Below are 26,078 nucleotides of genomic sequence, written 5' to 3'. Positions count from 1 at the left end.
ATGCCAAATTCTAGTTGACAGCAGGCCAGGTGCCCAGCCTCTATTAAACAGAGGGACCCATTATACTGGAATATGATTTTCTCATGGTTTGGAACCGTTACCTCAGCCTTGATGTAATAACATTGTTTAACTTCAGAGGTGTGTTTATTTTGGTTGGAAGTTCAGATGGTTTAGCTGCTAGCTGGGGATTGAGCAAAATCTGAACAAAGCCACTAAAGTTGGAAATGAACCATTTCCTCCTCCTCCTCCTAGTCCTCTTCCTTCTTCTCCTCCTCCTCCTCCTTACCAGCCCAGAACAGAAATACTTTAGGTGGACTGTGTGTAGCATAGCTAAGGCAGTGACTTCAAGGATTTGGAGGTGATTTTACATTCTTTCTAAGTGGTTGGCCAATACAATAATGACCAGCTAGGTGCTATATGGGTACAGAAGTCCCTAGCTCCAGAAAGAAAGTTCCACCAGAAGCTTCTAGAAGACAAATGATCTTCTCTCCGAGTCCCCACAAGTCCCCCTCTTCTTAAAGATGTGGGTGTGGGAGAAATGCCTGAATCCATGGTGGCCAGCTGCACAAGAGGACGCTCATCCATGGCTAAGCCCAGGACCCCAGGTCTCAAGATGGCACTCCTGGTATACCCATGAAGGCTCACTGGAGGCTCTCTGTGATTTTCTTTCTTTCTTTCTTTCTTTCTTTCTTTCTTTCTTTCTTTCTTTCTTTCTTTCTTTCTTTCTTTCTTTCTTTCTTTCTTTCTTTCCTTCTTTCTTTCTTTCTTTCTTCTTTCTTTCTTTGTCGATGTGGGGCCTGAGCTCTGGGCCTGGGCGCTGTCCCCCAGCTCTTCAGCTGTACACCAGTGCTCTACCACCTGAGGCTCAGCCCCACTTCTGGCTTTTTCTGGTTATGTGGTGCTGAGGAATCGAACCGAGGGCCTCATGCATGCAAGGCAAGCACTCTACCACTGAGCCACCTTCCCAGCCCCCTCTGTGATTTTCTGAGCCCTGTCCTTGAAGGGCACATTCAGGGGAAGGGCAATGACACTGGCATTTTGCTGGAATTTGAACAGACGTGTAGCTGTGATGTGACCATTGAGGCTGGTGACACATGCACAGGGGTTCACTGTACCCATCCCTTTCTTCTTGCTTGTGAGTAGAAATCTCTCCCCAGCCCCAACCATCTTGGCATAAGCTCCTCCCCCTGCCCCCTCGCCACCTCCCAGCTCCAACTATCTTAGAATAGTCCTAAAGCAGGACAGGACAGGGAGAAGTGGAGCTGTGAGCACCATGCTGTCTACAGGCTCAGAGGTGAGTCCATGTCTAGCTAGTGACGTGGGAAAGGAATATCCTCAGTGAACAGCAGGTGCAGGGGCCTGTGCCTTGCTGGTCCCTGTGCAGAATGGAGTTACTGAGATATTTTTACTCAAAGGAATACTTTGGAACCCCTAGGACAGAAAGGACTGTCTGGTGGCTTGATGCCTCAAAGCTTGTCATGGGTATCACATAGACTTTTCTGGAGCCAGCAGCCTGGTATGGACTCTGGGAGCCTGTGAGAGGCTGTGATCCCACAGCCCAGGATACCACAAGTGTCCCTCTGCAGCACTCCAGTGGCCAGCAGCAGGGAGCACCCAGCCCTCTCTCTAGGTCAGTGCTTCCCAGCCTGGCCCTGCTTGCTTGGGAGCCTTTGAACCCTCCCTTTGAACAGCCAGAAAGCACATAGAGCTGGCTGGTGCTTCTGAGGTGAGCTAGGCTGGCAGGCACCCATCTTAATGTGGCATCTGTCTGTTACTGTGTCCAGTCCTCCAGGAGCAGTGACTTCAGGTAGAAAGCTCAGGTGTACTCGTCACACTGTGTGACTCCAGAGAAGTACAGGCATGAGAACAACACTGTTGGGATGAACTGTGGCTATGTCACACAGTAGAGCAGAATACCCTTACCAGCTGGTGGTCATCAGACCTAGCCAGATACTGTGTGGAACCCCTCTGGGGGTGAGGGGAAGAGGAAGGTAAGAGGCCACCAGCTCACACTCTTTAGTCTTTAAATTATGTAACAAATCCACTGGATAGTGACACAGGACACACACACACACACACACACACACACACACACACTGATGTCCCTGAAACATAAATGTTCCCAAAGAGTGTTGTTATTTATTTATTTAGTTTTGGGTCAGTTGGGCTTGAACTCAGGGCCTGGGCGCTATCCCTGAGTTCTTTCTGTTCAAGGCTAGCACTCTACCACTTTAAGCTATAGCGTCACTTCTGGTTTTCTGGTGGTGGGTTAGAGCTAAGAGTCCTAAAGACTTTCTTGTTTGTGCTGGCTTTGATCTCAGATCTCAGCCCCCTAAGTAGCCAGGATTACAAGCATGAGCCACCAGAACCCAGCTGAATGTTTGCTTTTTGTATGTGTAAGTGTATGTAATTTTAATTCTATTCCTTTTATTCCATTAAAAAATGAACATTTCGGGCTGGGAAGGTGGCTCAGTGGTAGAGTGCTTGCCTTGTATGCATGAGGTCCTGCGTTTGATTCCTCAGTACCACATAAGCAGAAAAAAAAAACCCTGGAAGTGGCTCTGTGGCTCAAGTGGTAGAGCGCTAGCCTTGAGCTGAAGAGCTGAGGGACAGTGCCCAGGCCCAGAGTTCAGGCCCCACAACTGACCAAAAAAAAAAAAAATCTGGGGCTGGGAATGTGGCTTAGTTGTAGAGTGCTTGCCTAGCATGCATGAAGCCCTGAGTTTGATTCCTCAATACCACATAAATAGAAAAAGCCAAAAGTGGAGCTGTGGCTCAAGTGGTAGAGGGCTAGCCATAAGCAAATGAAGCTCAGGGACAGTGCCCAGGCCCTGAGTTCAAGCCCCATGACTGGCAAAAATAAATATAAATAAAAAATAAAAAATGAAGCTGGGCACCAGTGGCTCATGCCTGTAATCCTAGCTACTCAGGAGGCTGAGATCTGAGGATGTAGCCCAGAGCCAGCCCAGGCAGGACTATTATCTCCAGTTAACCACCAGAAAACTGCAGGTGGTGCTGTGGCTCAAATGCTAGAGTGCTAGCATTAAACTGAAGAGCTCAGGGACAGCACTCAGGCCCAGAGTTCAAGCCCTATGACTGGCAAAAAATAAAAAATAAAAATAATAAAATAAATGAACATCTTACCAGGTTCCAGTGGCTCAAGCATGTGATCCTAGCTACTTAGGATGCTAATAATTGGAGGATCATATCTGAGGTGAGCCCAGGTAGAAAAGTTCATGAGACCCTCTTCCGTTTTCAATTAGCATCTGGGTGCAGTGGTGTGTACTTGTCATCACAGACTATGTGGGAGGTTGAGTTTTGGAGGATTGAAGTTCCAGGCCAATTGGGGACAGGTAAATCTGCAAGACTTCATTGCCACAGAGGACAGCTGGATGTAGTAGTGCATGTCTATGATCCCAGTGACAAGGGAAACCTAAAAGTGGGCAGATCATAGCTCAGGCACATGCCCCAGGTAGAAAGGGAGACCTGAACACTTGAGTCACCTGTGGCCATAGGACCTTCTAGCTCTATCCCATTCCCCTACTGTCCTACAGAGTGACACACTGGGAAGTCACTGTCTGGCCTACCTGCTCCACCATGTTCCCTATAACCAGGGAAAATGCTGTCTTTTGAATGGTGGCTACCAACTTCCACGATGTCAGAGCGTGGGGTAAATTCTCTGCTCTTATTGCACTCTGCAGTTCAGGCACCTGGCCTTCATTCCCTCTCACACTGGCCTGGCTTTTCTCCTCCTTCCCTGACTCTCCTACCTCTGAAGGCTGAAGTGCTCAAGGCTCTTGCTTGGCCGTCATCTCACCTCCATTGACACCTCTTGCAGTGAGCTTATCTTGCTTTTGGCTTTCAATACTATCTAGATACAGGCAGCTCCAGATTTGTTTTTGGCCTCTGCTTCAAATCTCAAGTGTGCACATTACCTTCCTATTGAGTCCCCTGCACAGGGCCTAATGGGTGTCCAAGCTGGGTGCATTCAAGTAGCACTTCAATTGCTCCTGGGCTCCCCATCAACCCCGGGCACCAGCTCTTCTTGTTATTTGCTCAGCCTAGGACCTGGATGCACCCTCTTTCTTCTGGTTCTGTCATACGTACACTCAATCTGTCAGCAAGTCCTGTTAGCATGGACCCCAACCAGGGGCCAAATCTGACTGCTTCTCATCACTCCCCTCAGAAGCCCAGCCAGACTCCCTCATCTCTCACCTGGTGGTTGCAACATCTAACCTGCTCCCTGCCTTCACTTCTCCCCAGCCTTTTCTACACCTATAGCCAGAGTGAACACACAGGGTAAAGTATAGTCCATCATCACTTGACAACAGCTTCAAACATCTCTCCAATCAACTACAAGACCGTGGCTCCTTCCCATGTCTTGGTGCCCACTCAGCATTTGTTCTGCATTTCTTTCTGATTGAACTCTTATTTTATTTGGAGTAGCATAGTAACCCGTTAAACATGTATATGCATATTAAGTGGGGCTTTTAGGACTGTCTTTTTAAGGGGGCTAGTTTGGCTAAGAAGATGTGAAATTTTGCTCTTTCAACCTTTCCTCCTTTCTGTTGTTTGAAATGGAGGTGTGATGAATTGTACACCAGCAACCATTTTGTGATGATGAGGAAAACTTGAGGATTAGGAACTTCATAAGAAAGGGAGGGGCATGAGTCGGATGACTCTGGGGCCATCCTACGCAGGGGATCTCTGCTCCTGGTCTCCTATGTCACATGAGTTTTATGCTAGCTACTGACTGAGGCCAAATCAAATTCTAAGGAGGAAAAACTTGCAAGGCAATGGAGCTAGCCTCTGCTGCTCCTGTTTCTTTCAGTCATTGTGTCTTTGCTGTCCTGTGGTCCAGTCACACAGGTTTTCTTTCTGTTCTTCTGAACAGCTTAGTTTCATCTTGGACTCTGTCTGTAGCCACTGCTGCCTCTTTGGTGTTTGACACGGCCTCTCTGGCAGCTCCTTCCTGATGTAGGAAGCCCCCGGTTCAGCTTCCAGTTACCTTTTCACTTTCACTTTGTTAAATTATTTACGTAAAAAACAAAGCAACAACAAAAACAACCATATCTGTAATCTGGTATGGTTGTAATCGGCAACTCAGTAGGCTGAGATCTGAGGATCAGGGTTTGAAGCCAGCTTGGATAGGAAAATCTGCAAACCTCTTATGTTCAATTAATTATCTCTCCCCCACAAAAAAAGCCAGAATTGGAGTTGTAGCAGTGCCCAAACCCTGAATTCAAGCCCCAGGACTAGCAAAGAAACAAAAACAAAACCAGCAAAACAAAACAAAACAATCATGTGTATTGGCCAGGTTTATGTCTGTAATCCTAGGAGGCTGAGATGTGAGGATCCTACTTCAAAGATAGCCTAGGAAGGAAAGTGGATGAGACTCTTATTTTTTAATTTTTTTGGGGGGGGTCCGGTCGTGGGGCCTGAACTCTGGGCCTGGGCGCTGTCCCTCAGCTCTTCCGCTCAAGGCTAGCACTCTACCACTTGAGCCACAGTGCCACTCCCGGCTTTTTTCTTTTTTGCTCATGTGGTGCTGAGGAATTGAACCCAGGGCCTCAAGCATGCAAGGCAAGCACTCTACCACTGAGCCACCTTCCCAGCTGAGACTCTTATCTCTAATTACCACCCAAAAGCTAGAAGTAGAGGTGTGGTTCAAGGGTTAGGGTACCATCCTTGAGTGAAAAAGCTAAGGGACAGCACCGAGGCCCTGAGTTCAAGCCCCAGGACTGGCACAAAAACAAATAAATGTTTGCTAGATTCCATCTCCAACATAATGAGCAAAAAGTAGAGCTGGAAGCATGACTCAAGTGGTAGAGCAGCAATTGAACACACAATTGTAGCAAGTACAAGGGTTCCAATCCCAGTACTGAAAAAAAAAGAAAGGAAGAAAGGAAAGAAGGGAGGACCAAGAGTTGAGCAGTTCATTATGCTGTGTGGGTGTTTTGAGCAGGCTCAGCAGGGCATAGAACGTCACATGGGAGGTCTCTGGTTTTAACAGAGGCAGGGGATGATTAGGAGAAGGGGGGGGGAAGCTTGAGTGAAATTTGGAGAGAAGAGCATGTTTCTGTGGCAGTGGAGGGGCCAAGGAAGCGGCAGAAGTTGTGCAGTGAGGGAAGAGACACATAGTATGACCTATGTGGATCATGCTGGTGTTGCCATAGGAAGTCTCACATCTGAGAAACCTTGCATCCAGGCAAGACAGTAGTGTTCGCTCCCCTAGATCCCAGGCCTGTTGCTGTCCCTACAGGTAACTCTTGGTGGCTGGAGGATGGGGGTGAGTGGGAAAGCTGCTGAAGTGAGGAAGGACCCTCTCATGAAAAGCTGGAAGAAAGCTGGGTCAGGCTGCATGGGCAGTGCCACCTGTTCCCTGACAGCAAAGGATCACTAGAGAGGCCCATGGGACGGGAGTGAGTTGGTGAGAAAGCAAGCCACCTGTTAATCGAAGAACTGACTCATCCTACTGGAATGCACGAGGAGCCCTGCCTTCCTCGGCAGGCTTCACTGCCTGTGTCTGGCATCTGTCCTGTCTCTAGGACAGGTTGGAGATGGCACCTGCTGAAGGAAGGCACCTGGATTTTGTATGGCTCAGAGCTGAGTTTCCTGCAAGTCCTGGGGGTTGGTGCTCATGGGCTCTGGGGAGGGTCACTGTGCAGTAGGCAGTGGTTGAAGTGCCTTGGCGCGGTATCCCTGATAAAAACCAGGACTCTGGTGGCCTTCTCCCCCCCCTCCGCCCTCTACCCCCAAATCAGTAGGAACTCGTAGGACTGAAAAGCATTAAATAGTGTTCCTGTGGGAAAGGTGGAGGAGAGGCCTCCCTGTCCCTTTCCCCTGAAGGTCAGACCTTCTGAATCAGGGAATGCCCTCCCAAGGGATATGGGAGGCAGTGTCGTTCTATGGCCAGGCGCTGCAGGTAAAGCAAGAATGCCTAGGCAATCTAGGGCTCTGCAGCCCAAAGAGGTTTGTGTGTAGGGCTGGTGGGTGCACTGAAACCATTAAGGGCCTCTAATGGCCTGATGCCAGAATCTTGCCATTCCTCATGCTTTCCCTCTGTCTGTTCTCCTTAGCCAATCAATGGCAAACTCATATGACATCGCTCCTGCACTGTCAGCCTCCCCAGGCAAAGTCCAAGGCTGGTCACAGTGTGCCTTTCTTGTGTTGTCTTGGTCCTGTGTCTATACACACACATACACACTAAGATATGCCCCCTCAACACAACACAGATGCATGACACATACATCCCTTGACCCGCACATGCTAATACATCGCACCTCCTGCACCCCAACACATACCCATACCCCCAGTACACACATTCCTACACCCTCTAGCATACCCCCAACACCATGATCATAACACATGCCTCAACACACAGATTATATACCACATAAAACACCCACACAATGAGACATACACTAACATTCATACCCAACACGGCTCAGCATACTGGAGCCATAGCATGCACACAGACTTATACCTAATACATCCACTCAATGTGTGTCAAGACCATCTAGCTCTTTGAATTCTGCTCCCGAATCCAGCCTCATTTCCATTTCTGGGTCTGAGAAGCCTTGGCAAAGTTTTCCTCTGAGTCTGCTACTCTGCTCAGCCCTGCAGCTTCTAAAATACCCCCTACCACTTGCTGGCCTCTGCCTCTGGGTATCAGCCATGCCTTGGCTTCTTCCACTGTTGGGGTTTCCCAGCTAGAGTGTCCCTCACTTCAGCCCAGCCCTGAATTCAGAGGACAGACCACATCTTGAATGTCCAGTGCCTTCTCTGCCCTTGGCCAATGCATCAATTGAGAAACCACCCACTCCCACCCTCTGTAGCCATTCCATGGACCCCTGGGTGTGCAATAGGTGGCTTGGACCCTGCTCCTGTACATACTCTGGCTATGGAAACCACTTTGCCCTGGCTTTCTTCTCTCCTTCCTGATGTCCCTTCCCTTTCCTGTCCCTCTTTTCCTCCTGCTCCCTCCCTGGGTTTTGGTCCACCAGGGTAACAAGTCTCCTTGACTCATTCCACAGGAAGTTTGGCTGCATGAGTGGAAAACCCCAGACAGCCACAATGAAGAGTCCAGAGCTTGTGGGGTCATGATCCTTCTTTACCTGTTAGGGGTCTGCTGTCCAAGAGGCCCCTCAGCACCCCCCAGGCCGCCTCTGTTGCTTGAACCCTCAGCTCACTCCGGGAATCTCTCCCTACATCCTCCTTCTTCCTTTCATCCTCTAAAGAGCCATGGTGCCAGATTCTGACCCATACATACTCTTTCTGGTATGCAGTGCTTGCTGCCCTCCCTACCAATCGATTGGAGTCAGGACAGTGCATAGCCTGTCATTGCTCTGAGCAGTGATCCATTCCTGCTGAGTCTGAGTGGAAGACTATGTTTGGAGCATGAGGTGGAAGCATCAGGAAGAGCTGGGTCTGCTGAGGGACCTCGAACCTTCTCCAAAGTCTACTCTGGCTGAGATACATCTTGAGAACCTGTCCTCATGATGGGAATGGCTGGGACCCCAATGTGTGCGTGATCCAGAGTGGGCTGAGATTCAATGATTACAGCGCCCTGGTGAGCTGAGCTCAGGCCACTAGCAACATTATCTTTTTGGTGAGTCCTGGGGCTTGAACTCGGGGACTAGGTGCTGTCTTTGAACTTTTTTGCTCAAGGATAGTACTCTTCCACTTGAGCCATAGCTCCAGTTCCAGCTTTTTTTGTTGGTTAACTGGAAATAAAAGTCTCATCAGTTAGCTGTGCGCCAGTGGCTCACGCTTATAATTCTAGCTACTCAGGAGGCTGAGATCTGAGGATCGTGGTTCAAAGCCAGCCTGGGCAAGAAACCCCATGAGACTCTTATCTCCAATAAACCACTAGAAAACCAGAAGTGGCGCTGTGGCTCAAGTGGTAGAGCACTTGCCTTGAGCTGAAGAGCTCAGGGACAGCGCCCAACCCCAGAGTTCAAGCCTCATGAACGACAAAAAAAAAAATCTCATAGGTTTTCCAGCCTGGGTTGGGTTCAAGTCGTGATCCTCAAATCTCAGCCTCCTGTGTAGCTAGAATTATAGGTGTGAGCTACTGGTTCCTGGCAGCTTCTTTTTTATTTTTAAATTTTTATTGATATTATAAAGGTGATATACAGAGGGGTTATAACTATATGTCAGGTAAACAGTATATTTCTTGCCTGGGAATGTGGTAGAGTGCTTGCCTAGCATGCATGAAGCCCCAGGTTCAATTCCTTAGTACCACATACACAGAAAAAGTCAGAAGTGGCACTGTGGCTCAAGTCATAGAGCACTAGCCTTGAGCTGAAGAGCTCAGGGACAAACCCCAGGCCCAGAGTTCATATGACTGACAAAAAAAAAAAAAGTACGTATCTTTTTGGACAATGTCACCTCTTCCCTCACTCTCTCCCATTTTTCCCCTACCATCCTCACACACAAGTGGCCTCTTCTTTTCTAGAGTGAACTACGTCTTTTGACCTGCATTGCTGTTTATGAAATAATAGGGAGCTGCAAGATTACGAGAAATATTGAACACACTAGAGGAAATGAGGAAGGGAAAATTCAAGTTTAGTGTTTTGCATTTCTTCATCCTCAAGGTGCTGGTTCCCTATTTGTCTTCCTAATTATAATTACCATCAACCTCTTCCTTCTTCCCCCTCCTGCCTCTTCCCTTCCCCTCCTTTGCAAAGGTTTAGAAGAGTACATGTGTGTAAACTCTGGTGCCTGGTGGTAGCATGGGCTCTGCTGGTGCTCTGCAGCAATGCTGACAGACTCTGGACTCTTCCTGGCTTAGAGAGCAAGCACACAGTAAATTTACCCTTCAAGAGATCAGAACTGAAACACTGCATCTCTCCACAGCAGGATTGCCTAATGAACTATTTATTTAATCACCAAGCAAAAATCTTTCCCTTTTCATCCCCCCTCCCACCCTGACCCCAGCATTTCAACCCATAATCTAATGTATTGGAAAGAGGGCTGCTGGAAGAACTGATTTCACTGGCTAAGGAATATGAGGAAACCTCCTTCTGGGGGTGGGAAGGAGAGAAGCCGGGAGCCAGTAGTGTGAAGGAAGGCATCTGCCCATCAAGGGGAAGCGCTGAATGTGGAAAGAACAGGAAGTGAACCCAGATTTCAGAGCCAGTCAAGAGCTTGGCCTGGGTCAGTTGGGTGCTGGTGTCTCATGGCTGTAATCCTAACTACTAAGGAGGCTGAGATCTGAGGATCAAGGTTCAAGCCCCAGTACTGGCACACAGACATGCAAAAATGTTTCAGATGTCTTTCTTCCTTTCCAACCACAGTAGCTCCCCCTGTGGATGGATCCCTACCATCAGGAAACTCAGGTTAGATGAATAGGAGGACATGTATAATGGGTGTGGGGATATAGACTTCCTCAGCTTTCATGTAAATTAGCTCATAGACGAACTAATGAGTTTATTGGTTCTATTTGGTGAAAAAGTTGTCTTGTCTTTATTCAAGCATAATTTCCATGTTGGCCCTGTCAACAAATGCTACATTGGGTCAGCTGTACATTATTTTCTTTTCACTGTCTCTGATCTCTGATCTCTCTCCCACTCTTTCATCCTCCATCCTCATTGGACATATAGGTCACATGTCATCTTTCGAACAGTAGATCTCTTTTTGTCAGTTGTTAGTTTTGAACTCAGGTCTGGACACTGTCCCTGAACTCTTTTGCTCAAGGCTGTGCTTTGAGCCACAGCTCCACTTCGGGTTTTCTGGTGGTTAATTTGGAGAGGGGAAAAACAAAAGGAGGAGGCAACAATACTTGATAAGAAATGTACTCATTACCTTGCTCATGTAACTGTAACCCCTCTGTACAGTATTTTCACAATAAAAACATTTTTTTTTTAAGAGTCTCACAGACTTTCCTGCCTGGGCTGGCTATAGACCATGATCTTCAGATATCAGCTTTGTGAGTAGCTAGGATTGTGGATGTGAGGTATCAGCTCCTGGTTCAGCAGTGTGTGTGTGTGTGTGTGTGTGTGTGTGTGTGTGTGTGTGTGTGTGTGTGTGTGTGTGTGTGTGTGTGTGTGTGTGTGTGTGTGTGTGTACCTGTACTGCTCCTGGGGTTTGAACTCAGTGCCTGGGAGCTGTCCCTGAGCTTCTTTTGCTCAAGGCTAGTGCTCTACCACTTGAGCCACAGCTCCTCTTCCTGTTTCTTTTAACTAGTTTATTGGAGATTACTCTCCTGCCCAGGCTGGCTACAGTAGTTGAGTAGGCTAGGATTCAGCACCTGGCTCAAAGATCAGCTGTGAAGTTCAAGAACAGCTAAGGACTCAGATCTCAGGGTTTCCAAAGTGGACATGATTGTCTTTGACGATTCAAAGCAAAGAAATCTTAGGAATGTTCTACTTTTCTTTCCTTGGGTGTAACATAATCAGCTCACAGGATCCCCGGCTACCGTAGGTATGTGTGAACTGGAGCTCCCAAAGCAGAAATGCATGTGTGCATGTGTGTGGGGGGTGGGGGGGGGGAGAAACAGAGTAAGAGAGATCCTTAACTCTTTTTGCTTAGCCTTCCCATCTCCTTGATGCAAGGAGTCCATTCCTTCCATGTCTTCTTTGCCATCTTCTTTCCTCTGGTCCTAATCTCCTGAACAAATTGAGTCTCTCAGCCATGACTGTGCTTCCAGTGTCCTCCAAAACACTCCTGCTAGGTAGGGTTCCTATATCCTCTTGATTTGTCACCCCCTTCTGAGTGAACAAGACCCCTAAATGTTCCCCTGGTTCAGCTAGCTGGACTGGGTCCTCACCTAGATCTTCTTGCCATGCAGTTCATCCTGTGGACCTCTGTCCTTCATCACCTTCCCTGTTAAATACTGAGACTCCCTATGGATTCAGGTGCCGTGTTAGTCTCTCTCAGAACCAGATTGGTTCATGTTTTGGTCTTCCTAGAAGGTAGGAAAGGGCAGTGGAAGGCTATGACCTACACATTGCTAGATCCCCAGTAACTAGTTCATTATATTTATTGAATGAAGAGGAAGGAATTTTGTGCTAGGAATAGTTTATGATTAGCAATTTGAAGTGGGCCACTAACCAACTGCTGTATTTAGCACCTCTATTTTTTTTCTAGAAAAGATACCAACTTGGACAGCCATCCCTGGGGGCCTGCTGTTGAACTATTTCCTGAGTGTTTGAAACATGTTAAATCCTACTCTCACACAGTCTCCAGCCTTGCTAGGTTGAAGCAGAGCAGGGTCTTCTCAAGCCAGCTCCTTCCTGGCTCCATGGTCTTACTGCAAATTGGGCATAGAAACAGAGATTTGTATATTCTTGATGACAAATGATGGGTCCCAGGGATCTTGAGAGCTGAGAAAATTGGCTTCAAAGCAATGCTCCGAGCCAGGCATCAGTGGCTAACGCCTGTAATCCTAACTATACAGGAGACTGAAACCTGAGGATCAGGGTTTGAAGTCAGTTCAGGTAGACAAATTGGAGACACTTCTCTCCAATTAATGAGCAAAAAAGCTGAAAGCAGAGGTGTTGTTCAGGTGGTAGAGTGCCAGCCTTGAATGGAAAAAGCCAAGTGAGAACATGATGCCCCAGTACTAGTACGACAACATAACAACAAAAAACAAAAACAAAAGCAGCCATTTGTAAGCTGTAAATTTCCAAATTGTAAATTGGAAGCTCTACAAAATGACTGTGTGTCAAAGTCTGACTGAGCAACAGGACTGGGATATAGGTCTGAGGCACCCATTAGAGCCATATGGGAAATGGACATGGTGGCCTGCCATGGGGCTGACCCAAACACAGGCTCCAGAGGAGGCTTACCACCTTTAGGATTCTGGCCATGGAATGCCTTAGCTTCTTCATCTGTCCTGCGTCACACACCACAGGCTCAGTAAGTCAAGCACAGTGCCAAACCCGGGACAGACTCAGGTGAGTAACATCACGAGCCTCAGTCCTGGAGCTGGTGTGTTGCCAGACATAAGGGACCTTGGGATGGCGACAACTGCGGGGGAACTTGGGAGGTGGGAGCTGTCCAGCTGCCTGGGTGAGAAATATGAGGCTATCTTATCAAAATAAGCCTCCCATGCCCACTCTCTCATCAGACTTGGCTCTGTGACCAGGATGCGGTCTGAGGCTTTATGTTAGTATCTGAGCTTTTAAAAGGGGGAGCTTGGTCCCTTCACCTACAGAGAATCCCTCTGGCTGGGTCTTCTGTCACAATGGGCTCCAGACTCAGGTTATTTCCATGCCTTACTCTGAGTTGTTCTAGAGAACCATGATATCGAGTAGTGATGTTTGGCGGTGGTGACTTTTTAACCAGCACTGGAAAAATGATGTCAGGTCTCTGAGCTCAACTGTTTAAACCTTTCCCCACCTAAAGGTCTTCTCTTTCCCCTACAGCTTGCAGTATCTATTTGGGAGCAAGAGTCACACCTAGCTGCTCAATTCATTTCATTCATTCATTCATTCTTTTTTTTTTTCCTCAGAGGAGCTCTAAGGACCCCTTTTATGCTTTGCCTAGTCACTTTGGAAGTTTTCCTCAGGCACAAATTGACATTTAACAAGTTGTGCAAAATCAAACCAACCCTGATGAGAGAACAAATGTCCTGAGCTCCTCAGATACCATCTTCTGTGTGCCCCAGTCCACAGTGTCACCATGTTTCCTTCCTGTCTTCTCTACTGGGTCAGAGTTCCTTGATGGCAGCAGGGAGCCAGCATCCTGAGTGGGCTGTGGCAGCCCACATGGAAGGCGTTGGCTATAGTATTGGTGATTGTGTGTTATTGTATTCAAAACTGACAGGCACAGTCACATCCCGGGCTAGTATTGTAGGCTGAAGTCACCAGCACAAGAAGAACATCCCAGTGCTAAATGAAGCTGTGAAGCAACAGGAACAGGTCTTTGCCCCTCAGGAGGGGTTAGTGAACCCCCTGCTAAAGTACAAGGTGATCTGGAAGAACTCAATTTACACCCTTGGCTCCCATGGGCTGGGGGATCAGCAGAGGGCGGGATAATCCCAGCTTCTCGAGCAGATGGTTTCTGACTACCGCTTGACCCAGTTCCCTCCTAGCAGATGACCAGCAGCAGGGCTGACAGGGAGCTCTACCAGGGGAGCAAGTGTGGACCCTCCTCCCACCAGCCAAGACATAGTGGCTTTTGCCTTTCCCTGGTGCCAGGTCAATCAGTAGGATGCTGCACTTTACCTTCCTTCCTTCTCTACATTCCAGCCCTATGTAGCCCACGTGAAGCTGGCAAGAAGGAATGGCCTCCAGGGTGTGCTGGGGAGTGAGAGGTCTTAAATCCTTCACTGATTTAATGAGTCATTCATTCAATCAACCACTCCTTCAATAAGCTCTCCCTCGTCATGTCAAGTCTGGCACCATACAGGGCCTAGAAGGCCTGGTCCCTGGGTTAGAGATGGACAGGTAATGATCCTGGGCCCAGGAGCCTAATCAGGCAAATCACTGCTCAGGGCACAGGTGGGAGAAGTCTTCACTATGGAGAAAAGGCTGGTCTGGGTCCTGAAGACTGAGAATCAAGGGGTGGCATAGATCAAGAACGCATTGTAGTCATGAACTGACATGTTGAATCGGAATCCGTTTGTACAACTAGTTAAAGGTAATGATAATAGTATTAATAAAATCATAAAAAGACTGGGAATGAGTTTGCCACGTGATGGGTAGTGGAGTGTGCCTGATGAGATGCAGGCAAATTCACCAAAGTGGTCCAGCGAAGCTCAGGCCCTTCTTGCAGAATGCATTGATCTAGGCTGCCTTGTAGGCAGAGACATTTCCGACCTGCCCAGTGATGGGCAGGCTCCTGGACAGGGCAAAGGGTGGGCATGGACTGGGAGCAGCAGAGAAGGGGCTCTTGAGAGGGTCCTAAGGAGGATAGAGGGCTGCTACCTCTGGGATCCTAGGAGGAGCCCGTTTCTGACTTTGAATTAGCAAACTCAGATGTAGCCTAATTTTGCCATGTGGACTTCAGGTCGGTTCCTCCAACTGGGAGGGAGGGGGCGCTCAGCCTCCAGACTTGCCGGCCTCCACAAGGCTGCAGTCCTGGCCAAACTCCACAGTGCCCAGAGGTCCCCAGTGTGGAGAGGGGAGGAATTGTAGTGGATTTTCCCCATAGTCCTTCATTCCTCAAAACTCAATACTGGAGGGAAGCCAGAATACCCTCCCATCCTACTGTTCTTCAGGGTTCTGCCTGTTGCACTGTGAGTGGGGGATTGGGGTGTGTGTGTGTGTGTGTGCCCTCTGGGCATTGTCCTGTTGCCCCAGACTCAAGTGAGGGCAGGAGTAGGGACAGAAAATTCAGTGCACTGGGATGCCTTTCTTGTCTGGTGGCCAGCGAAGGGTGCTCTGGAACCATCTTTTCTCAGGTTCTGTAATGTGCCTGGCACGGGTTGTCTTGTATGGACCACCTCACCAGGCAGCTGTCATGGTGCCTTCTGTACAGATGAGGAGGTAGAGCCCGGAGAAGTTAGGATTCTATTCAAGGTCATTCTTACAAAGCTGGCAGTGCTTGGGCCCCGAATGAAACCTGGCTTTGAGGCCAATTTTGCCGAGGTGGGGGTCTGGCGAGTCTACCAATCCAACAAGCCCTGGGACTCAGAGGCCTCCTGGCCTCGGGAGCTGGGTCCCACACCAAGGCGGGCGGACCTCCTGACTGGCCTTGGCAGAGGCAGCATGTGCCGATGCTTCCAGCTGCTGCCACCTCCTCTTGTCATCCAGCCTGCAGGGACAGCGCCGCGCCCAACGTCGGCCCAGAGCACTGGTGGGGTTGGGGGGGGGGTTGCACTGCAACCCAGGAGCGGCACCCACGCGCAGATCCTGCCTGCTGCCTCCGGCCTTACCAGGCCAACGCGTGAAGGAGCCCCCCACGAGGGCTGGGGTCCGGAAGTCGCTCGGGGCCCCCGTTGGGGGCGCGCGGCAGCGGACAGAACAGGGTCGGCAGGTGGGGGCGAGCGTCCGAGCCAGCGCCTGAATCGGGTCTGTGCCGTCCGCTGCCCAGCAGGGCGAGGGGCCGGGACACCCACGTGGTGGGAAAGTTTCGCGGCAGCAACAGTGATCTGCGGAGGGTGGGGCGGGGGGGGGGCTCTCCTGGAGAAGGAGAGGGGAAAGGAAAAAAAAAGAAGCTGGGGAAAGCGAGGGTGGGCGGGGGAGCGGGCAGCACCGACCTGAACAGATTCCGCCTCCCCCTCCGCCCCCGGGAAGCCGGAGCCGGGAGGCGCGGACCGTCTCCTCCCGCACGGCCAGGACGACACTCCCCCCGCTTTTTTTCCCCTGCCAACGTCTATGTAACGCGCGCGCACATACGGAGATCGTGCGGTGTTTTTTTTTTTTTTTTCTCTTGTGTCCCTTAGAAGGAAGAAACGGGGAGTGTAAAAGAAGAGAGGGCAAAGCGAAGAAGTCCTGCTCGGCGTGCTGTGCGCTCCGTGCCGCGGCCGGGCGCGAGGACGCCGCCGCCGCCCGCTCTCTCCCGGCCCTGCGGCGGGAGCCGCGCTGAGCGCGAGCGCGGGCGTCCGCTCCCGGGGACGCCAGGAGACTTTTAGGCGCTCCAGCCGACCTCGCGGCCGCCGCAGCGGGCAGAAGAGACGCGGACGAGAAGGGCCCGGCCTCCGCCTCGCCCTTATCGGCCGGAGCCCCGCGTCCGACCGGCCAGCGCAGGCAGGCGGAGGGCGGGAGGCAGCGAGGAGGCGGGCGGAGCGGAGAGAGAGGCCCCGGAGAGAGCGCTCCGCGGCCCGCCAGCCCCGCCACCCGCCCGTGGATGCGGCGCCCCGGGAGCCTGGAGACAACTTTGCCGGGTGACGCGCCGAGAGGACTGCAGGGCCCGCGGCCGGGGGCTCGGCGCCGCCTGTGAGCCGGCCCGCGCGGCGGCGCTCCCCGGCACCGCGCTCAATCCGCGCTGCCCGTGAGCCGGCCCGCAGCGGGGGCGACCTACCCGTCGCCAGCGGCCGCAGCCCTTTCCCGGCGCGAGGCAGCGAGGGCGAGGCGCTCAGGTGCGGCGAGCGCGGGGCCCCGCCGCAGCGCCCGCCGCAGTCCGCACCGAGCCGCGCCCGGCTCCGCTCCGCGGGCTCGGGCACCTTCGCTTCGGTCTCGACCAAGTTGCGTCGACTGGCTCTTGAGCCACCTTCCCGGGCCGGCGACCCAGCGGCCGCTTTCGCTTCACCCGAGCGGGGGCTGCGGGGCCCCGACGCGGAGACGATGGGCAGGAGGCTGCAGATGCCCCGGCACCCCGAGACGCCCGAGCGGCAGTGACCCTCCGGCGCGCCCCTCCGGCCCCCGCGGCGCCCCTTCTCCGCCGCGCGGGAACCCCCGCGGCCCAGCCGGGCCCCCTCCCCCTGCGAGCCGGCGGCGGCCCTCCCGGCAGGCGGGCGGGCGGAGGCCCGGGCGGCGCGGGCGGGGGCGGGGCGGGGCGGTGCGCCCGAAGCCCGGAGCCCGGCCCTGAGCTCGGCTTGCCTCGCCTCGCGGCGGGCGCCCTCGTCGCCAGCGGCGAACCATGGACGGGCTGCCCGGTCGGGCGTTGGGGGCCGCCTGCCTTCTGCTCTTGGCGGCCGGCTGGCTGGGGCCCGAGGCCTGGGGCTCCCCCACGCCCCCGCCGTCGCCCGCCGCCCCGCCGCCGCCCCCGCCGCCGGGAGCCCCGGCTGGATCGCAGGACACCTGTACGTCGTGCGGCGGCGGCTTCCGGCGGCCGGAGGAGCTGGGCCGGGTGGACGGCGACTTCCTGGAGGCTGTGAAGCGGCACATCTTGAACCGCTTGCAGTTGCGGGGCCGGCCCAACATCACGCACGCCGTGCCTAAGGCCGCCATGGTCACGGCCCTGCGCAAGCTGCACGCGGGCAAGGTGCGCGAGGACGGCCGCGTGGAGATCCCGCACCTCGACGGCCACGCTAGCCCGGGCGCCGACGGCCAGGAGCGCGTCTCTGAAATCATCAGCTTTGCGGAGACAGGTGGGTCCGGCCCTGGGACTGCCAGCCGCGGCCGGTGCTCCCTCCCTCTCTCCCTCCTCCTCGTTCGCTCTCCTTGCCAGCTTTGGCTGCCGCAGCCCGCGCGCCCCGGGGGCAACCTGGACTCTTGGCCAGGCTGTCCCGCCGTGTCCCCGTGCGCTCCGCAGGGTTGCGGTGGCTTTCCTCAGGCCCTGGACCTTCCTGAGCCCGTATCCCCGCCGCCGCGGAGCACCCTGCCCACCGCCCCTGCTCCTCGGAGTCGGGCCCCAGCACCTCTGGGCGCGCGGCCCCCTCCCGGCAGATGCGCGCGGCCCTGGCTCTGCGGGCACTTGCTTGGTGATTGCTTAATGTTTTTGTTTCCCACGATCAGAGTGTAGGCATTGCAGTGTGGATGGAGATGTGTGTGCTTGTTGATGTACGTGGGCCGGAGGAGTGTGTGTGTGTGTGCGTGTGTGAGTGTGTGTGTGTGTGAGTGCGTGCGCCTGTGTGAGAGGCCCCCAGGGCCGCTTCCATCACCGGGCGGCGTGGGCTTGCCAGGATTGCTGAAGCCTCGCTGGGGAGAGCTAGGCAACCTCTCTTCCGATTGTGTGGGCACCAGCATCGGCGGAAGGCAGCTTCTCAACAGGTCCATCATTTACGCAAAGACGCGGCTAGGGGACAGCCTTTCGGCTTGCCCTGGCAGCAGCAGCAGCAGCAGCAGCCCTCCAATCGAGCCGCAGAGTTCTAGTTAACAAAGAGTAGGATTCCTTTCTGGAATTTTCCCCCCTGGCCCTACATCGCAAATCTCTTCCGCTGTCTAAATATTAAGGGAAAAAAAAATCAGCGAGAGAAAAATCTTTGGGAAGTTTAAAAGAAGGAGGAAAATGTGCCTGTGCCGAAATTCTGCTAGTGCTTTAGACTCCGCTGTCCTTTTCAGGACTTGAATGAGCCAGGCTGGCTTTTGTGCCTGGAGCTCGGCCCCATTTGTGCAGAGGGGACTGCAGAGAAAGTCGCAGAGGGGGAAGCCCCGGTGCAGTCAGAGTGGGGGGCAAACAGGGAGCCTGGGAGGAGACCAGTTGGGCCCCTGACTGCAAATGCCCTCCCACCCCCCACGCTCCCCAAAGCAGCAGACAGACCGTGCTGGTGCCGCCTGAGGATGAAAAGGGATGAAAAGTTTTGCATGGCCGAGTGTGGAGAAAAGCAGAGACAATCAGGGCTGGTTTGTGCTTAGAAAGAAATGCATTGCCGTTTTAGCTGTCCGCTGGAGTCAGGGAACGCTCAACATGCAATTAGAGGGCTTGGATTAAAAGGTGCTTTGGGCCCAGGGTAGAAATGTGATTCTGGAAGGGCGAGGAGGCCTTTTGGTCCCGGTGGCACAAAATGACAGCGGGGGCTGTTATATTTCTGGTCCGTTTCACGGAGCCAGCTCTTTGACTTATAAATAACAGATTCAGGTCACAGGCGGCTCGTCCAAGACCAGCTTTTAAGGCTACAGTTACCCCCATTTCAAAGTCAGATGTCAGTGTTATTAGAGGAGCCGCACAAGGCAGAGGAGGGGCCTGGGGGGACATGGTGGGAGGTTTGACAGAATCAGTCATGTCCACAGAATTGCCTTATTTCTGGGGGGGAAAAAAGGAAGAAAGGGAAAAAAGTAGAGCTTGTCAGAGGGGTCATTCAAATGTAGGATAAGAGGGGTGTCATCTCTTGTCTGGCATAGCTACTCTTCTTATTGAAACGAATTACTGAGAAAACTTAACCGGCCAGACCCCTTTTTCTTTGGAGATTCTGAACGTGTCATGAATGGGGAGCCTGGGTCTTGTCAAAGGATTGGACCTTGAGTCACAAGCTGGAGTATACTGTTCCTTGGAACTACTTGAAAACAAGGGCTGCACCTTACAGCCTGCAGAGCCCATGTTCCTATGTCAGAAATCTGAGCAGTGCTTGCTTGTTTGCAGTGGAGGTTCCACGGCGGGTTGGATCAGATCATGCTTAGGTAAACACTGGAAAGAGGCAGTAGGTGGCTTAGCTCGATTTTGCAATGCCCTAAGTTAACCAAAAAAAAAAAAAAAAAGCACTACTTAAAACAACCAACCCCCAAATCAAAATCCTCCCCTACGATCCTGGTTTTGTTTTCCAGATTTCACAGATACCCATAACAACTTGTTAAGATCTTGGCCTCCTGACAAGTTGCTCTGTTGAGCTTTGAGGCCTGACAGCCTGTCTCCAGGGAGCTCTGGCCTTGGTGAGGTGAGGCAGGATTTTATAGGCCTGGACCCTTCCAACTCCACCCTGAGCTGGATTTCTCAATGAGCAGCGATTCTCTCTCTGCCTGTCCCAGGTTACAGGCAGAGGCCGGGGCCCCAGGAACGGTATTTCTGGTCAGTAACGTTTTCCAGCTGTGGTGAGTTTGCATTCCAGCATCAGGCAGCGGAGTCCATTCCCCATTGCCTCGTGTTCTTCTGGAATTAACTCAGCCTGTTCTTCCTCTTCTCTACAGATGGCCTCGCCTCCTCCCGGGTCCGCCTCTACTTCTTCGTCTCCAATGAAGGCAATCAGAACCTGTTTGTGGTGCAGGCCAGCCTGTGGCTTTACCTGAAGCTCCTGCCCTATGTTCTGGACAAGGGCAGCCGGCGGAAGGTGCGGGTCAAAGTGTACTTTCAGGAACAGGGCCATGGTGACAGGTGGAACGTGGTAGAGAAGAAGGTGGACCTTAAGCGCAGTGGCTGGCACACCTTCCCCCTCACTGAGGCCATACAGGCCCTGTTTGAGCGTGGTGAGCGGCGTCTCAACCTGGATGTGCAGTGTGACAGCTGCCAGGAGCTGGCCGTGGTGCCCGTGTTTGTCGACCCTGGGGAGGAGTCACACCGGCCCTTTGTGGTGGTGCAGGCTCGACTGGGTGACAGCAGGCACCGCATTCGCAAGCGAGGCCTGGAGTGCGATGGCCGGACCAGCCTCTGTTGCAGGCAACAGTTCTTCATTGACTTCCGGCTCATTGGCTGGAACGACTGGATCATTGCACCCACCGGCTACTATGGGAACTACTGTGAGGGCAGCTGCCCAGCCTACCTGGCGGGGGTCCCTGGCTCAGCCTCCTCCTTCCACACAGCTGTGGTGAATCAGTACCGCATGCGTGGCCTGAACCCTGGGCCTGTGAACTCCTGCTGCATCCCCACCAAGCTGAGCTCTATGTCCATGCTCTACTTCGATGATGAATACAACATTGTCAAGCGGGACGTGCCCAACATGATCGTGGAGGAGTGCGGCTGCGCCTGACAGTAGCGGCTGGGGGCCTGGCAGCTGCAGGGTGGAGGTCAGTCCCATTGGGCTCCTTCTGGCCCCTGTGGGAACAGGAGGTGAAAGCGGGCTGAGCGTGGTGCTGCTGTTGGGTTGCAGAGTACTAGGGTGAGGCTTGAAAGAATTTTTTTCTCTTCCATAGATCAACCAGTCAAACCCAGAGGGAGAACCTCCTCGATTGACATGAGAGGCTCAAATGCACACATAGACATGCACAGCCAGACCCGTCCCACCACCTACACCGCAGCCTCCAGGATACCAGCAAATGGATATGGTGACAAATGGCATCTTAGCTACTAAGGCCTGTCAGTTGGAGAGAATGGGGTGAGCAGCCTCCATTCCCACCAGCTGGCCTGGCCACTCTGAATCGCGCCTTCTGAGCACATATAAAAGCACAAAGACAAGAGACAGAGAGAGAGAGAGAGAGAGAGAGAGAGAGAGAGAGAGAGAGAGAGAGAGAGCGGGAGTATAAGCCACTGACTGAGAGGAAAGCAGAGTGGGGAGCTGGGCAGGCCAGGGCTCAGTGCCCTCTGAGTTGTACCAGGCCTGCCCCTCCTCAGCAGCTCCTAGTGCAGTGGTGTGCATTCACTCCCGCACTTGGCATTCTCTACACTGCCAAGCCAGGGGAGCTGTGCTTCTGAGCCCTCAGAGAGGGAAGTCTGCTCAGGAGGGACTTGACCTGTCAGATACCATGGAGCCGGAGCAATGACTCTTTGACTATCACTAGGGTTCCTGACATGTATGTGTGTGTGTGTGTGTGTGTGTGTGTGTGTGTGTGCGTGTGTAGGGGAGAGGAGAGGGGTCTTAATTTGATGCTTTAACTCACCTCCAATAGTTGACAAGTCATTCATACCAATTGTAGAACTGAAAAGAGACTTTTTTTTATCAGGTATGACCTTTAAAATGAAAATCTGAATTGTTTCAAGTGAGAAGATAAAGAAAAAAGTGGTGGTCGGTCGGTGCCCTTTGCTGGGAACGTTGCTCTGGGGCTGGTTGGAAGAGGGGTGGGGATGACCACCAGACAAGGGGATGAGCCCGGAGGAGGCGGTGGTGGGGTGGGGGCATTTTGGAAATGCTGGGGGAGAGATCCTCCACGGAGGATGAGGAGGGGGAGCCGTTTAGCTGAGATGGGGAAGGCCTTCAACTGCTTTGCAGAAGTTGCCCATGTGGGTGGGCTGTGGCCACTGGACATGGCCCCTGCGCCCACTTACCTGCCTGCCTGCCCACCCATCTCGCCTAGCACTTGCAGACCTGCCTGAACGCACATGTTATAGCACTTGCCGATCTCGTGTGTCCAGAAGTGGCCCTGGGAACAGCCCTGACTTGGCTTCTCCCTCTACATGTTCAAGTGCCACATGAACTATGCAATTTACAGGGTTGACCCACACTAGACGAAACTGGACTCGTACGACTCTTTTTATATTTTTTTATACTTGAAATGAAATCCTTTGCTTCTTTTTTAAGCGAATGATTGCTTTTAATGTTTGCACTGATTTAGTTGCATGATTAGTCAGAAACTGCCATTTGAAAAAAGAAGTTATTTTTATAGCAGCAAAAAAAAATGAATACAGTTAAATGTATTATACATAATTTTGGAACCAAAGAGGCCAACAGATCAGTTTTAATTTTTATTAGATGGTGAGGCCATCTTCTATGAGGTAAATGTTCTGAACAATCCCGTGAGTGGTCTGCCAACGTTTCAGGGTATAAATGGATTTTGTTTTATTCAGTTTGATGTGTCTTTTCTATCCTCACACACCCAGAAGGTAGAGTAAAAATGACTATGGTAGAACGCAGGTGTGTATCCTTAAATCCTCATCTTTATGTTTATTTAATAAAGCTCCCTTTAGGTTCTGTTTCATAATAATTTAAAACCAAACAATTTCCCCATAGACTGGCTGTTAAAGTATTTTACGTTTGTGTACAGTTTAAGAAAATAAAAGATTGAGTGCCATGGGCTTCCTGCCTCCTGTGCTGTCTGGGACAGTGGGCCTGGGCTAGAGGTGGGCAGCTGGGAGAGGGTTGGTGCAGGTGTCCAGCTTCGACGCCAGCAGCCCCCATGGTTCACCCCCGGAACACTCTGAGTCCTTGCCATGAGATGGATGTCACTCACAAGCTAGGAGAGATGGCAGAAGATCAAAATGAAGGACAATTAGCAAATTCATGAATTACACATTTGTTTACCCTTCGAGTCCCAAGACTAATTATGTTTCCCCAAGGCCGCATCTATTACCATCAGAAAGTGCTGGCTAAGCCCTCTTCCCTGGGAGGAAGTATACAACGTGGAAGGTGGAGTCCCCTGGCTTGTGTGCTCACCTCTGGTACTGGTGACCCAGAGGGGGTTTCAGATCTTGAGGTAGGAGGACAGCAGACGATGCCATAAGGATGTTAATTATCCTTTCCTAGGAGGGTAAAATGTGGTAGGAGGTGATGTGTTAGTAGTAGTCAGTTGTCACCTGAGGTGTGACTTAGAGACCTATTCAGTCCTGTAACCACAGGGTCCCCCCACTGTCCCCGTGCTTCACAGAACATTTTCTAAAGACGTGGGAACTGAAGTGCAGAGTCCAAGAGCCTCCTCTAGTCACCCAGCCAGGACAGAGACTACACGTTTGAGCCCCAGTACCACAGGCTAGCCTGCTTACTTCCCTTGGAGGACTGTAGACCCAGGGTGTGCTCCATCCCATGTGGTCTTCCCATAAACTTGCAGGATATTTGAAGGTGCAGGCCAAGAGATTATCTTACCCCAGTAAGGTAACAATGGGGAACCAAGGGAGGCCAGACAGCTGTAGGGCCATTTCTCACTTTACACCGTCCGCTGGGGGCAGGAGGTATCCTGTGGGTTCTACCTGTTCCATTCCTCATCTAGTCCAGAGAGCTGCTGCTAAGGCAGCTCACCTTATTGGGGGAGGAGGGATTGTTGATCTGTGGGAAATACGCAAGTTCATGGGCAAGAAGGAAAATGACATCATGACAGAAATGGCCTGGCTGCTTTGGGGAATAAGTCATGACCTAGCTGCCCCTCCTACTATGTGTGGGTTGGCCCAGCTGCTGGTGACTCCAGGCCCTCTTTACAGCCCAGAGTTGCTCTATATGCCTTAGAATACTTTGCAGGCTACAGCCAGGTGGGCAGTGTGAGTTACCAGAGGAGCCCTGCTGTTTGGATAGGGAGCATTGGTCGGCTCCATTGCCCTGCATGCTCCCAGGTGATCAGCAGTAGCCCCAGGAGGGGCCAGGTACTGTGAAGTCACAAGCTCAGAGAATGGCCACGATCCAGCCATGGTCCCTGAGTGCATCTGTTGCCTTAGGTTGGCACATGTACCTGTGGGGTCTGAGAGGCCCAGTGAGCTGAGCACTGCAGCCCTACTCTGGGACCTGCTTAACTTTATGTGCATTATGTGGTCAAAGCTTCTCTCATTTTCTTCTCACTGCTCCATCCTATCTTCCTGCTGCTCTTGCCTGCATCTTTCCCCACAGGGCCAGGCCCAGAGACAAGCCAGGCACTCTGTCTGCAGGCCCAGTGCCTCTATACCCTCCTTTTTTTTTTTCTTTTTCTGGTGGCTTCTAGGCTATTACTTCTCATAGACACCCCTGAACCACCTGGGATCAGTGGGATGGGCAAAGCCAGAAGCCTGCTGATCCTACACATGGCCAGGCCAGAGGGCTGCTGTGCGGGGCTCATTCCCGGCTGACTCCACACATGCTCGGGTCCTCAGTGGTTCCATAAAACTCAGGGCCTGATTAGGGCCTATGAGAATGAGGAGGGCACGGGGGAACCCCTCTCTTCACCAGAGGGAAAAAAGGCTGTGCATGTTACCAGCGTCTGCTGGGGTGAGGGCTAGGTGTGAGAGGAGTGTGGGCATGGGCTGTGTGAGGTAGGGGTGGGGTCTGGGGTCAGGCTGTGGACAGGGAATGGTGAGGTATAGAGCCATGCTGTTTAGTGACTGTAGCTGTAAGAGTGTGTGCTGAGCTGTGTGAGTTGAGGCTGTGATGGTGGGCATGCAGTTGGCTGTGTGTGTGCCATCTCTGAGATTGTAACGCTGTGTGATGTGAGACCCTGTGTAGAGCAGTGACTGGCTGTTTGTAGGATGTGGTAGTGTGGTTGGCTGTGTGACATCTTGTCATTTCCATTTTCTTCTCATGCAGGTGATGAGCCTGGCTCTGCACTTCATCAGTGAGTCCAAGTACATTTTATCTGCTATCTATCTATCTATCTATCTATCTATCTATCTATCTATCTATCTATCTATCTATCTATCTATCTATCTATCTATCTATCTATCATGATAGCTAGCTAGCTATTGTGCCCATCTTAGGGCTTGAACTCAGGGTCTGGGCATTGTCTCTGAGCTTTTTGCTCAAGATGAGTGCTCTACCATTTGAGCCATAGCTCCACTTCTGGCTTTTTGGTGGTTAATTGGAGACAACAGACTTTCCTGCCTGGGCTGGCTTTGAACTCCAATTCTCAGATCTCAGCCTTCTGAGTAGCTAGGACTATAGGTGTGAGCCACCTGCCCCCAGCTCCAGCTACATTTTTGAATTCATGCACCTGTTGGCAGGTAGAATCTGCAATCACCCTCAGACCTGGCAGGTGCCAGCTGGGTGGTCACAGGCCCCATTCTGTATCCTGTCTAGGTGCCTTAAATGAGATGTGACATAACCATGATGCTTGTGCAGACTCAAAGCCTGAGCACTTTAAAAGTGGAAAGGTTTTAAGCTGGGCACTGCTGGCTCATGCCTTTAATCCTATAGCTACTCAAGAGGCTGAAATCTGAGGATCAAGGTTTAAAGCTAGCCCAGACAGGCTGTCTGTGACACTCTTATCTCCAAATAACCTCCAATAAGCCAGGAGTGAAGATGTAGCTCAAGTGGTAGAGTGCCAGCTTTG

At 51.9% G+C, this 26,078-nt stretch overlaps 1 protein-coding gene across 2 annotated transcripts; it reads left to right on the top strand.

The window, feature by feature from the left end:
- Positions 1–17,239: 17,239 nt before the first annotated feature.
- Inhbb (inhibin subunit beta B) lies at positions 17,240–22,126 on the top strand. 2 transcript variants are annotated; one of them, XM_042685204.1, is made up of 3 exons: positions 17,473–17,923; positions 20,397–21,209; positions 21,336–22,126. In XM_042685204.1, the coding sequence occupies exons 1-2, from the start codon at positions 17,473–17,475 to the stop codon at positions 21,170–21,172; spliced, it is 1,227 nt and encodes a 408-aa protein (XP_042541138.1). In that variant the 3' UTR covers positions 21,173–21,209; positions 21,336–22,126. The 2 variants fall into 2 exon arrangements, with proteins under 2 accessions (XP_042541137.1, XP_042541138.1); XM_042685203.1 differs by having other exon boundaries at positions 17,240–17,923; positions 20,397–22,126.
- Positions 22,127–26,078: the final 3,952 nt, after the last annotated feature.

This window comes from Dipodomys spectabilis, unplaced genomic scaffold (assembly GCF_019054845.1).
Source record: "Dipodomys spectabilis isolate Male_0828 unplaced genomic scaffold, ASM1905484v1 ptg000094l, whole genome shotgun sequence".
NCBI lineage: Eukaryota > Metazoa > Chordata > Mammalia > Rodentia > Heteromyidae > Dipodomys > Dipodomys spectabilis.
The sequence above is the reverse complement of the archived record's forward strand: the minus strand, read 5'-3'. Positions and strand labels throughout refer to the sequence as shown.

What these genes read in the sequence shown, in the direction of transcription:
- Inhbb (XM_042685203.1), top strand. Translation starts at nt 17,473, where the DNA reads ATGGACGGGCTGCCCGGTCGGGCGTTGGGGGCCGCCTGCCTTCTGCTC. An exon ending in CATCAGCTTTGCGGAGACAG is followed by an intron (nt 17,924 to 20,396) that starts GTGGGTCCGGCC and finishes TCTTCTCTACAG; the next exon opens with ATGGCCTCGCCTCCTCCCGG.